We start from the raw sequence: 12,812 nt of genomic DNA on the forward strand, positions 1-12,812 counted from the left end.
TGCTACAGTGAGGTAGCAAAGTTGGAGAAAGAAAACCAGGTTCGTGGTGCAATGTTGCTACAGTGTTGTTGTCAGTTAAATTGGAGCCGGCAGAAGCCATGCCAAACGAGGCTAGGATTGCAATGCATTGAATATAAATAAATAAATCTGTTGGAGTTGGACGGAACTTAAGCGACAGAGAATTAGGTAGTAGCACATGGTTCAGTGGCCCGATGAGTTCACATTCAGACGCACAATCGTCGTCCACATCCAGAGGCAATGGATTGCATTACATTGCAATGAAGCAGGAGTAGCACTGGACACGAAGGCAAAAGCTAGCGCGCGTCCCACGCATGTAACCTCCCTTCCAAATTATAAGTCATTTCAAAAATCTCAGAGAGTCAAAGTATTTTAAGTTTGATCAAAATTACAGAGAGAATTACAAAGATTTATGACATTAAATAGGTATATTATGAAAATATAATTAATAAAGAATCAAATGACACTTAATTGATATCATAAGTGTTATTATCTTATCATATAAATTTAATTAAACTTTAGATGCTTTGACTCTCTAAGATTCTTAGAATGACTTATAATTTAAGATGGAGAGAGTACTATATGAGCAATGGAGCATGAAGCATAAGCATATTATCTTTCCGCCCTTGCACATTCAATCAGACAAAGTAGAGATCCTTGCTCGAGTAGGATGCAATAATATGCAGATTAAACCTGCTAATACCTGCTCCCTCCATTCCAAATTATAAGACATTTTGACTTTTCTAGATATATTGCTTTTACTATACATCTAAACATAGTATATATCTAAATATGCAGTAAAAGTCATGAATATAAAAAAGCTAAAACGTCTTATAATTTAGAATGCATTAAGTACTGTACACCCAAGAGCGAGGCCAGATGCATGCGCTTTATTCCATTCTCTAAATTGATTACTATTATACTCTCGTATCTATAGCGACGAGAGCACAAAATAAAGCCGCCGTGACAAGGAAAGCTACTCCTCCTCCTCCATACATAAAGAGAGAGATTGACATGAGGAACAAAAGAATACACACGCGCGCGCACATGACACACATAAATATAATACTATTGCATCTGTTTCACAAAACTTGTAGTTCTAGATTTGTTGTATATAGGCCAAACATTTATACCGTTTACCATCTATTCTCACTACCACAAAAATTATTTTAGGAGATTGATCTTTTTATTTTCAGAGGAGGGCAAAAGTTATTCATGTCTCTAAAATAAGCAACAATTTTTGAAGCCATACTTTTCGTTCAAAGAGACGGGGAACTCAAGACCACCCTTGAAAATGAATTAATAGAGAGCGGCCTGCCTAATCCGCATGAGCTCACTAGATAAGCCTAAATACCCTAGTGTGCTCTCTCTCTCTCTCTCTCTCTCTCTCTCTCTCTCTCTCTCTCGTCACCGGATCGAGCGGCGCAGGCAACCTATGGGCTTCCTGAGGGTCGACTCTCGAAAGGCGGTGGCATGGATGGCGCGGGGGCTCACGTCTTCAATCCGGTCATGCGCGTCCATGGTGAGCTGCTCTCTCCCCCGTCATTATTTCCTCTCCCTCTCCCTCTCCCTCGTTCTAATATATCTCCCTACCTTACCGTTCAAGCGCAGGCGAGGGTGAAGCCCCCAGCTCTATGAGCTGACATGCATGGTGGCGACTTCGAGTGATGTTGAATCGCCTCGCACGGGCGACAGTATGCGCTCGCCTTGGCCGTCGACAGAAACCATCCTATAGTTTATGAGTTAGGATGCTAGAAGCTAAGAACCTCGAAATAAAAGGACTAGCCCTAAATGTGAGGACTCTGCTCCGAGCATAAGCCAAGAATCCCGAAAGAAAAGGATCGGCCCTAAGTTAGGAGATAGAAACCTATAAGAAAAGGACTGGTCCGAACTTGTGTTAGAGTAATTAATTGTAAGAACTTGTGTTAAATTGATGGCTTAAACTCATATGAGCAAGGTTGATCATATTCTAATCAATTGAGCTAGGCTCACTTCGCATATCTAGGCTTAATCTGGACCGGATTATGTTAGATGTTTTTTTTTGCTGCGATGGTATCAGATCGATGGTCACAGAGGAGTACTCGTATCCCTATCTTGCTAGTTGTTGATTTTTACTACATAGTACCACCATGGGTGGGTCGTACTCATACATTTTGTAGTAGAATATAAGTATATTAATAACATATGCACTAGAATAATCGTGGACGGGGGACAAGCCTTGTGGCTTGACTTGACTCCTTCACCTTTTTTTTCGCTTTGTGTTGTGCGTGGAGCTTTTTTTTTTCTTAGGCATTGACTTGACTTGACTTGACTTGACTTGACTTAGGCATTGGCTTCGCTCTGGGTGTCCAGTCCAACAAGGGCCATGTTTAGCACCAAATTCCCAACTTTGACATTATAAAAAAGAAGATTCTCCGTCATATCAAACTTACGGTACATGCATAGAGTACTAAATATTGACGAAATCAAAAACTAATTGCACAGTTTGATTGTACTTTACGAAACAAACATTTTGAGCCTAATTAGTCAATGATTGAACAATTATTACCGAATAAAAACAAAATGCTCGCCAACTTCGGCGAACTAAACATGGCCAAGGCATCATCAAGTCTCAAGCACAGCAACAGCAGCAGCAGCCGCCGCCGCCGCCGCCGCCTTCTGCTGCTCTCTCTCCTCTCCTCTGACGCAGTCAGCTCGAAAGGGCAGAGGCAGAATCGAATCCATTCCAATCCCCGGACAGCCCAGGCCTGGCCCCTCTTCTTTCTTCCTTGCTGGATTCTTCCTTTGCCTCCTCTTCTTCTTCATTCACTGGTGGTGCCGGCCCGCCGGGCATTCCACCCAACTTTTCTTTTATCCCGTCGCCGTCGGTGCTCGCTTGTTCCTTCCTTTCTTTCTTCCCCCAAAATCGTATCTTTCTGTCTCCGCCCGCCGTTGCCATGTCCGGACCGGAGTCAGGGGCCGGCTGAGGCGACAGCCATAAGCCCTCATCACCATCACCTGCTGCTTCTTGGCTTGGGCTTGAGCCTCGACCAGAGCAGGGGAGGGGAAGGAGATGGCGTCGTCCTGGTCCTCCTCCTCCAGCTCCAGCTCCAGCACCCTCCTCCTCCTCCTCCTCCGGTTGCTCTGCCTCTGCGCCGCCCTGCCAGCCACCCTGCAGGCGGCGGCGCGCCCGCCCAGCGTCACCATCGGCGCGCTCTTCACCTTCGACTCCGTCATCGGAAGGTCCGCCAGGACAGCCATCCAGCTCGCCGTCGACGACGTCAACGGCGACCCCACCGTGCTGAGGGGCACCAACCTCAGCGTCATCTTCCAGGACACCAAGTGCAGCGGATTCGTCGGCACAATCCAAGGTAGGTACAATCCTACTCTGCTTTTGCTCTGTTTTCTTCCTTTCTTTCGTGGGGATTGGGGTTTCCATTCCATCCTTGGTGAGATTGCCATGAATCATGCTGTGATGTGATATGCCTCCTCCGTTTTGGGTGGTTGCCCCGTCATTACGCATCATGTCATGTGGGGGCTTAATTTGTGGGTGCAGCCAACATCTCCCCTTTCCTTCATTCACTTTTTGGTCCTGCATTGCTTGCCTGCACTGCATTCTCTCAACTTTGATTTCTGCACAAGAAGAGCTTGCACAAGAACATCAGCATCCATTGCATTAAGAAGTATAGTACCTCAGTCCTTTCTTTCTTTCTTTCTTTTGTAAGTACTCCAGATTCCACACCTTCACATTCAGAGTATATTTCTTTCTATTAATGTTTTCACATTCAGAGTTTCATCAGGCACATACCAGTAATAACTAGGGAGGGAGGGCCAGTGCCCAGGGGCACTCTTCTAGTCTAGTCAAGTCTGGTTTATAACAACAAACTAAGCTAGGCTAGGCTCCATTACGTTCTTTCAAACAAACCATGCTAGCAGCTTGCATATACTCGTTGAATAAACAACAAACATGATTACTATACTAGCTGAATCCACCAGGCTTGATTTTGTAATAATTGTGCGCGTGTCAGTTAAACTAATCACCAGATGAGATGAGCCAGCCAGCCTACGCAAATCCAATCCGTTAGTCAACGACTGCTTCATTGATTGTTAAACGTCAACTGCGATGCCACTGACGGCTCAACCCCCCTCGATCCGACCTGATGCACAGCCTTGGAGCTGATGGAGAGGCAGGTGGTGGCCGTGGTGGGCCCGCAGTCCTCGGGCATCGCCCACGTCGTCTCCCACGTGGCCAACCAGCTGCGCGTTCCGCTGCTCTCCTTCGCCGCCACCGACCCGGCGCTCTCCTCCAAACAGTACCCCTACTTCGTCCGCGCCACGCACGACGACCGCTTCCAGATGGCCGCCGTCGCCGACGTCGTCGCGCACCACGGCTGGCGCGAGGTCACGGCCGTCTACGTCGACAACGACTACGGCCGCGGCGGCGTCGTAGCGCTCGGCGACGCGCTCGAGGCCCTGCGTGCCAGGGTGTCCTACAAGGCCGCGTTCCCGCCGGGCGCCGACCGCGCCGCGATCGCCGACCTCCTCGTGCGCGCCAACATGATGGAGTCGCGCGTCTTCGTCGTCCACACCAGCCCGGACTCGGGCCTCGACGTCTTCGCCGCCGCGAGGTCGCTCGACATGATGGCCACCGGGTACGTCTGGATCGCCACCGACTGGCTCGCCGCCGCCGCCATCGATGCTGCTGGTGCTGGTGCCGCCTCCAAGTCCAATATACAGGGCGTCCTCACGCTGCGCCAGCACACCCCGGACTCGGACGCCAAGGCGTCGCTCGTCTCCAGGTTCGCCGCCGCGGCCAAACCGTCCAGCAATGGCATCAACGTGTACGGCCTCTTCGCGTACGACTCAGTCTGGATGGCGGCGCGCGCCATCGACCAGTTCCTCAGCGACACCAGCGGTGGCAACATCTCCTTCTCCGCGGACGCCAACATCCGCGACGCCAACGGCAGCGCACTGGGCCTCAGCGCGCTCAAGGTGTTCGACCAGGGTGAGCAGCTGCTGCGGAAGGTCATGCTCGCCAACTTCACCGGCGTCACGGGCAGCGTGCGGTTTCAGTACGACGCCGATGGGAGTGGGACCCTCATCAACCCGGCCTACGAGATCCTCAACGTCGGAGGCACGGGCGTCCGCCGGGTCGCCTACTGGTCCAACTACACGCGCCTGTCGGTGGCGGCGCCCAGGCTGCTCGCCGACGGCGGGCCGCCGCCCAACTCAAGCACGACGACCCAGCAGCAGCAGCAGATGTACAGCGTCATCTGGCCCGGTGACACCACGTCTAAGCCGCGCGGGTGGGTGTTCCCCAACAACGGGAAGCCGCTGCGGATCGGCGTGCCGTACCGGACGACGTACAAGCAGTTCGTGTCCAAGGACCGGTCCAGCCCCGACGGCGTGAGCGGCTACTGCGTGGACGTGTTCAATGCGGCGGTGGCGCTGCTCCCGTACCCGGTGCCGGCGTCGTTCGTCCTGTTCGGCGACGGCGTGAAGAACCCCAGCTACAACGAGCTGGTGCAGAAGGTGGCGGACGGCTTCTTCGACGCGGCGGTGGGCGACATCTCCATCGTGACGAACCGGACGCGGGTGGTGGACTACACGCAGCCGTACGTGGAGTCCGGGCTGGTGATCGTGTCCACGGTGAAGGCCAAGAGCTCCAACGAGTGGGCCTTCCTCAGGCCATTCACGCCGGGGATGTGGGCCATCATCGGCGCCTTCTTCCTCTTCGTCGGCGCCGTTGTGTGGATCCTGGAGCACCGGTTCAACCCGGAGTTCCGAGGGTCGCCCAGGAAGCAGATGGTCACCATGTTCTGGTTCAGCTTCTCCACGATGTTCTTCGCGCACAGTGAGTATCTAGAGTACAATGTTGTTGGATTATTGTTCAACATTCAGTTCGATCGATTCATCTGACTCTGAAATCTGAAATCCTCTGTATTCTAATGGGAAATGCAGGAGAGAACACCGTGAGCACTCTTGGCCGCTTCGTGCTCATCATCTGGCTTTTCGTGGTGCTCATCATCAACTCCAGCTACACGGCCAGCCTGACGTCCATCCTGACGGTGCAGCAGCTGTCCACGGGCATCCAGGGCCTGGACAGCCTCCTCTCCAGCAACGACCCCATCGGCTACCAGGTCGGCTCCTTCGCCCGGAGCTACATGATGGAGGAGCTGGGCGTCCCGGCGTCGCGCCTCCGGGAGCTGGCCATCGACGACTACGCCGACAGTCTGCAGCGCGGGCCCAGCAACGGCGGCGTGGCGGCCATCGTCGACGAGCTGCCCTACATCGAGCTCTTCCTGTCAACCAACTGCCAGTTCAGGACGGTGGGCCAGGAGTTCACCAAGAGCGGATGGGGATTCGTGAGTCAATGCCCTTTTGGCCTTTCTTTAATTCTTTGTCCAATCAAAATTAACCAACTGACGACGACGATGATTTACATTACAGGCGTTCCAGCGTGACTCCCCCCTTGCGGTGGACCTGTCGACGGCCATCCTGACACTGTCGGAGAACGGGGACCTGCAGCGGATCCACGACAAGTGGCTCAACCCAGGGACGTGTGCGTCGCAGAGCACCGACGGCGTGGGCGCTGACAGGCTCAATCTGGGCAGCTTCTGGGGCCTCTTCCTCATCTGCGGCGTCGCCTGCTTCATCGCCCTGCTCATCTACTTCGCCAGGATACTCTGCCAGTTCTGCGAATACCACGGCCACGGAACCACCGCCGGCGCCGCCCAAGAGGACGATGGCGCCGGCCCGTTCCCTGACCCGCAGAGGAGCCTGCGCCGGCCCGCCAGGCTAACCAGCATCCGGGACCTCATGTCCTTCGTGGACATGAAGGAGGCCGAGGTGAAGACGGCCATCCGGAGCAGGTCCGACAGGCGGGTCGACGGGTCTATGGGCGGCAGGAGCTACACCTCTGAAGGCCCGTCCTTGTCACGGCCGTCCTCCATGTCGCCGGTGTAATACGGGGCGGCGGCGTTCTTCTCCAAAGACACGATTTTTGTCTGTACTCTGACTTTTAGGTAGCTGGAGTCGGCGATCTGAAATTGACGAAACTGTACGTTTGTAAAATTGCGATTCAGCGATTATATATTATATATATACGGTTTTTCAACACCTGAAGATAGAATCTGTTGGTGCTAGATGCAATGTAGCTGTAGAATTACAGGGTATTATGTACAAAAACTTCAAACTTGTGTGGACAGCTGAAGGTGAAATGAGGAATTTTTGCTATACATATATTATGACACGTTCTAGATGGAATCTGTCTTACACCTGTTTTTTGAGTGTGCAGTAGCTGCACAGCTCTGGTGTGTGCTCTGTGAAATTCTTAAAGTTCACTTGGGTGGTTCTTTTGAGTCCAATGGCCAGTTTTGGCTCTTTGGACATTATGGAAGCTATGAAATGACCTTTGTTTTCAGAACGTTGGCTGAAAAGGGATGGATATCCTGCTGAACAAAATTGCCTATACGGTGCAGAATTGGCTAATCCTGTGCCCGGAGAACAAGAAGGATTCTTTTTCAAGAATAGTGTTGGAGATCAAGAGGAAAAGGAGAAGCTGCAAGTGGTGGACCGAATCCAGAATTTCCTCAAGATGAAGCCGGAGCTGGTTACTTCTTCTGATGCTTTGCAAGTCTGGAGCTCCTGCAGACTGGAGTGAGTCCCACTGTCCCAGTGCTGCTGATCTTGTAATGCATGGGTACTGCCGGCGTCTGGAACCTTTTGTTTGCTTCCTTTGCCGCTGGTGATTCAGTGGCCAGCGCTGTTAAGTTTTTGAGTTTTTTTGAGGCGTCTCTTTTCACTAGAGTCTTTAGGGCTGGTCCTTTGGTCTCTGGCGTTTGATGGATTAAAGCTCTGCGCTGTAATGAATATTGCTGTCTTTTCAAAAAAATCTATATCTATACTCTGTACCCCTAATAATAAAGATGGAAAATTTTTCTACACCTATTTTTTATCCGGCCATCTCTTAACTAACTTTATGAACGTGAAAACCCCCCTATAGCCCTTATATAACTAGGAGTCCTAAATCTAATTAGATCTCTCTGATTTCGGGAGAATATGAATCTTAATCCAAATAGGAAAAATATAATAATATGGACAACTAGGAATCTTAATCCAATTAAATCTCTCCGACTCCGGGTAACCGGAATATAAATCTTATCCCAAATGCAAAAATAAAAGAATAGAAATCTAATAATGAGAAAAGAAGGGTAGAATTTCTTTGTTTCGTTTCTTTTATGTTCTTTTTTCACTTTTTTCTGGTTTATCTGTTTTTACTTGCTCCGAGTACGTGTTGCTTTGCATTCATTTGGACGCTTTTCACTTGGCTCCGAATATGTTCTGATTTTTTCCGTGGCTATTTTCTAAAGTACATTTCAATTTTTGTCATGACTGTTTTCTACTTGGCTTCGAGTATGCTCAGATTTTTTTTTTCTCGTGGATGTTTTTGACACTAGCTAGACTTTTCTGATTTTGTTTTCATTGTTTTCTCCACCTGGTTTTTTCGTGTTCTAATAAATACAATAAGAGTAAAAACAAACAATAAATAAGGGATCACAACCATTCTAATATTTGACTCCTTAAAAAACAAAGATTTTTATCACTAAGTTAATTTAATTTTTCACTCAAATTCATGACCCGTGCTACAATTCACTACGTATTGGATCTCGTTGCAACGTGCGGGCATGTTTGCTAGTAAAAATAAAAAGAGACTTGTGATGCACTTGATACATTCTTGCAAAATTCTTTATCCCTGTAATATAGTTTCTTAATAATTAAACCAAATAGTTTATACAACATACTAGAACCAACCAATCATTTACGCCAAACCTTGTCTTGAAAACTTAATTTTTTTTCTTCTTCTCTAGCAAATTCTAACACTCGTGGAGCTACAAATAAATTGTAGCGGCAACTTGTGTTGGAGTAATTAATTGTACTGCGCATGTTAGATGGATTTAATTTTCCTGGGATCATGCGAACGGAAGCAGAAACAAACCTAGTAATAAGCTTTATTAGCTGGATGGTTACAGAGGAGAGTACTATCTTGCAAGGCTATGATTTTTACTACATACAAACATACATACCGTAGTAGAATATACATAGGCTCTAGAATAATCATGGAGTGGCCTCCTGAACCGGGACTAGTTGGGTACCGTTTACTTCCACTTCATTTTGCAAAAAATTTCAAGATTTTCCGTCACATTAAATCTTTGGACGCATGCACGAAGCATTAAATATAAATAAAAAATAAAACTAATTATACAGTTTAGACGAAATTCACGAGACGAATCTTTTAAGTCTAATTAGACTATAATTAAACATTAATTACCAAATAACAACGAAAATGCTACAATACCGTTTCCCAAAAATTTTCAACGACTAAACAAGGCCAAAGTCGCTGCAGTATGCGACTACGTCAGCGTGATTGGCTCTAGTACGTTGCTGCAGCTGGCACTGGCAGCTGTACACATGCATGACACGTTCAATTCGAGCTCCTGAAACGAATACTCCGCAGGCTGCAGCATACGGCCCAAGTGAATGGCGAGGCGTCGATGACGCATTATTGGGTTACTTGTCTTTTTTAGCCGAATTTTTTACTATTTAGTCTTTTTTCGAAAGTTTCTCATAAATAGATTTCTGACGGAAAGAATTTCGAAAATAGACCCTTAGCTCGGCGCCAGAGTGACTGGCGCCGAGCTCGGGCCACGGTCACCGGCGCCGAGCTCCTGGGCACGGGGAAATGGCCTGCCAGGGGGCTCGGCGCCAGCCAGTCTGGCGCCGAGCCCCCTAAATATCTGTCGCCCAACTTTCTTCTTCTCCATCTCGCCCTAGCCGCCCCTGCCCGAGCCGTCGCCGCTCCACCGCCGCGCCCGCGCCTGCCCGCGCCACCACGCCACGCCGCACCACGCCCGCCCGCCCGCGCCGCCGCTGCTGCTCCGGCGGCCGAGCCCGCGCCCTCGCTGCGTCGCGTCGTCTCTGCTGCTCCGGCGGCCGAGCCCGCGCCGCCGCTGCTGCTCCCTTGCCCGAGCCCGCACCGCGCCGCCGTGCCCTCGCGCCGTTGCCCGTGGTTGGCTGCAGCGCCGCGCCACCACGTCTTCCACCACCGTCCTCGCCTTAGCCTCGCCTTGGTCTCCACCGGCGGCCTCGGCCTCACCCCGCCTTGCCCCCTCCACCGCCAGCCTCGCCCCGCCTTGCCGCCGTCCACCGCCGGCGTGCCTCCCGGGCCTGTCGAGCTGGACTCGCTGCGCGGAGCGCCGGGCACCCCGCGGCCGCGCCACCGTGGGCCCGGATCTTCGCCTTGACCTACGCCCGTCGTCCGTCGACCCGGTAAGATAAAAATTATGAATATGAAATGTACCTATTTAGTTGGTGTTTGTTATTTACTAGTTACTATAATGACTCAGTTAGTTGATTTAGTGAGATATATATGTAGATAGATAGAAACATAGATACATTGGTAAATAGATATAGTTAGATAGCTATTTAGATATGTAGTTATATTTATAGTTAACTACATATGATCTAGCTATTTAGTGAGTACACTATAAATATATACGTAGTTATTATCTTGATTACTTAGTTTGTAGTTAGAAAGTACTTGTTAGGTACTATATATCGTCTAATTTGGACTAAAGGACATGTGTTTCGTTACGTTTTTGAAATAGATGGACAACCTAGTGACCATATATCATGGAGGCACGATTGAAAGCGATCGCTATGGATATGTTGAGTTTCTTGACATCCAAAGCGTGCCTGTGCTATTCAATGATAGGCCTTCATTTAGTGAGATGGTTGCAAGGGCTCAGGAGGAGCTGCATTGCTTTGGAGATGATGACATTGCAGTTGATGGTGTACTGCACCTAGGTTGTCCTCCGAACATCTTCAGGCGAATGATCTCAATTGGTTGTGCGGATCAGTGGGACAACTATGTGAGATCGGCTATGAAGAGCCAGCTACAATGTTTGGACGTGGTTGTGCATCGGGTGTTAGTTGATCCAATCTCTCATGGGTTTACCCCAGCAATGGATCATCCGTCACACATCGACCCTCCCGTTCTGGAACCTTACATGCATGTGCAGATTGCGCCTATGGTTCCTGATGCTCAATCTGCCCCCAATGCAGTATTTGGAGATGGTTGTCATACTCATGTTTTTGTGGCAGATCCTCCTTATGAGATCTCTTTGATACAAAATCATCCGAGTAAGTGTCTTAACCGCATGGTTTTTGGGAGCTTACCCCGTTCCTTACATCTATGTCTTTCATTCTTTCCTCATTTCTGTAATGACGTTGCAGGAGACATTCCTGAGAATATGGATGTGTCCCATGTTGCTGCGCAAGTGCACTTTGGAGATGGATTCTGTGGCTCTAATAGTATTGAAATTATGCATGATTCGGAGCCATATGAGACACGACAACAACGAGCTGCACACGAACCATGAGTTCAGGCGGTACCAAGCTTGGTACCAGCGTTCGACACGGTGCAGGCTTAGGCTACAGTGGACCAAAACTGACTACGCCGACATCGAGTCCTCCGACGATGAAGACACAGCGTACGACCAGTCCACTCGTGTAGGGAGGCAGGTGGTGGCAGGACCGATCTTGGACAGAGTGGTAAGGCAATCGCCTTATTTTGTTACGTTGAGTTACATAACCATACATTAGGCGTTCTTGGACCAACATTAGGAGTTATCTATTGTAGTTATTGCAACCTTCAAACCGTATAACCCTTATAATAAGTTATATTCTTGTACAAAAGAAAACAAAACTAAATGCTATCTGTTCAGAAGTCTTATTATTGAGAACTTTGTTGCAGGGCAATACACTGAAATGCTCAGTTGAAGAGATCGAGCGCGTTCGGCCGAGAGTCAATGACGACTACATACTTGGCTTCCTAGACGTAAGATTTAAAATATTCTTTCAAACATATCATTAATACGTTATATTCTTTCAGTTAACATAGTTTTGTACAACAGAGGCTGTCACGTCGTCTACGCCGTGCGGCTGGTCGTTGTGGTTGAAGGACAGACACGACGCAAGATGTGTACGTTCCTTCCACAGGAAGAGGAGCCTTGGGTTTCTCTAGTCAAGCAGCTATAGGGGACGGGGACGGGGACGAGGAAGAGGATGACGACGATGACATGGACAAGAGGCACGATGAGCTTGGGCCCTCTTAGCTCCATGACGCTCCATCGACTCATCCTACACCGCCTCTAGGCACTAGGCGACGCCGTCCGCGTGACCCTTACACTCCAGGCACCAGCGCTCTGGGTCACAAGGGTAAGGGCAAGAGTAGGAGGCAGTGAGGGACGTGGTAGGTGTTACTATGAACTATTGTGAATTTTGTATTTACTTTTCAGGACTGTATGGACATTGTGGACTATTTGGACTTTGCATAACATATTATGTTGGTTGTGATATTCGTTGTGGTTGTATTATGCTCGTTGGATGATTAAATGAGTAGGAATATATTGATGTCTCTGTTTGTAACTGTGGATGCTCCTAATACAAGACCGTATCTTGTGAATTTTTTGCGTGAACCTTTAATCATACTACACTTGTGAAAGCTCTAGTTTGGTTTTGGTGAATTGATAAAACCCTAAGTGCTAACCTAGTTTATTAAGTGATCATGAGATAGGTAGCACACTTCAAGTAGAGAAGCTAATGAAGATCATAGCATGACAATGGTGATGGCATGGCGATGATCAAGGGCTTAAACTTGAAAAGAAGAAAGAGAAAAACAAAAAGCTCAAGGAAAAGGTATAACTTGTAGGAGCTATTTTGTTTTGGTGATCAAGATACTTAGAGAGTGTAAT

At 48.8% G+C, this 12,812-nt stretch overlaps 1 protein-coding gene and 1 long non-coding RNA gene across 3 annotated transcripts; both read left to right on the forward strand.

Moving 5' to 3' along the window:
- The first annotated feature begins 2,619 nt into the window (after nt 1–2,619).
- LOC136549279 (glutamate receptor 3.4-like) lies at nt 2,620–7,249 on the forward strand. Of its 2 annotated transcripts, none has more exons than XM_066540515.1 (4): nt 2,620–3,368; nt 4,166–5,851; nt 5,959–6,362; nt 6,448–7,249. In XM_066540515.1, exons 1-4 carry the CDS (start codon nt 3,071–3,073, stop codon nt 6,961–6,963), a joined length of 2,904 nt encoding a protein of 967 aa, XP_066396612.1. In that variant the 5' UTR covers nt 2,620–3,070; the 3' UTR covers nt 6,964–7,249. The 2 variants fall into 2 exon arrangements, with proteins under 2 accessions (XP_066396612.1, XP_066396613.1); XM_066540516.1 differs by having other exon boundaries at nt 3,275–3,368; nt 4,026–5,851.
- Nucleotides 7,250–11,559: 4,310 nt separating this feature from the next.
- Nucleotides 11,560–12,414, forward strand: LOC136550744 (uncharacterized). The gene is made up of 3 exons (XR_010782360.1): nt 11,560–11,610; nt 11,813–11,896; nt 11,973–12,414. It is a non-coding gene; the product is annotated as an uncharacterized lncRNA (long non-coding RNA).
- The last annotated feature ends 398 nt before the right edge of the window (nt 12,415–12,812 follow it).

Source organism: Miscanthus floridulus, chromosome 4 (genome assembly GCF_019320115.1).
Source record: "Miscanthus floridulus cultivar M001 chromosome 4, ASM1932011v1, whole genome shotgun sequence".
NCBI lineage: Eukaryota > Viridiplantae > Streptophyta > Magnoliopsida > Poales > Poaceae > Miscanthus > Miscanthus floridulus.

Bases quoted from the DNA above. Each gene is read 5' to 3' on its own strand.
- LOC136549279 (XM_066540515.1), top strand. From the start codon at position 3,071: ATGGCGTCGTCCTGGTCCTCCTCCTCCAGCTCCAGCTCCAGCACCCTC. The intron at 3,369-4,165 runs GTAGGTACAATC...CCTGATGCACAG, and splicing joins ATTCGTCGGCACAATCCAAG to CCTTGGAGCTGATGGAGAGG. The intron at 6,363-6,447 runs GTGAGTCAATGC...TTTACATTACAG, and splicing joins CCAAGAGCGGATGGGGATTC to GCGTTCCAGCGTGACTCCCC.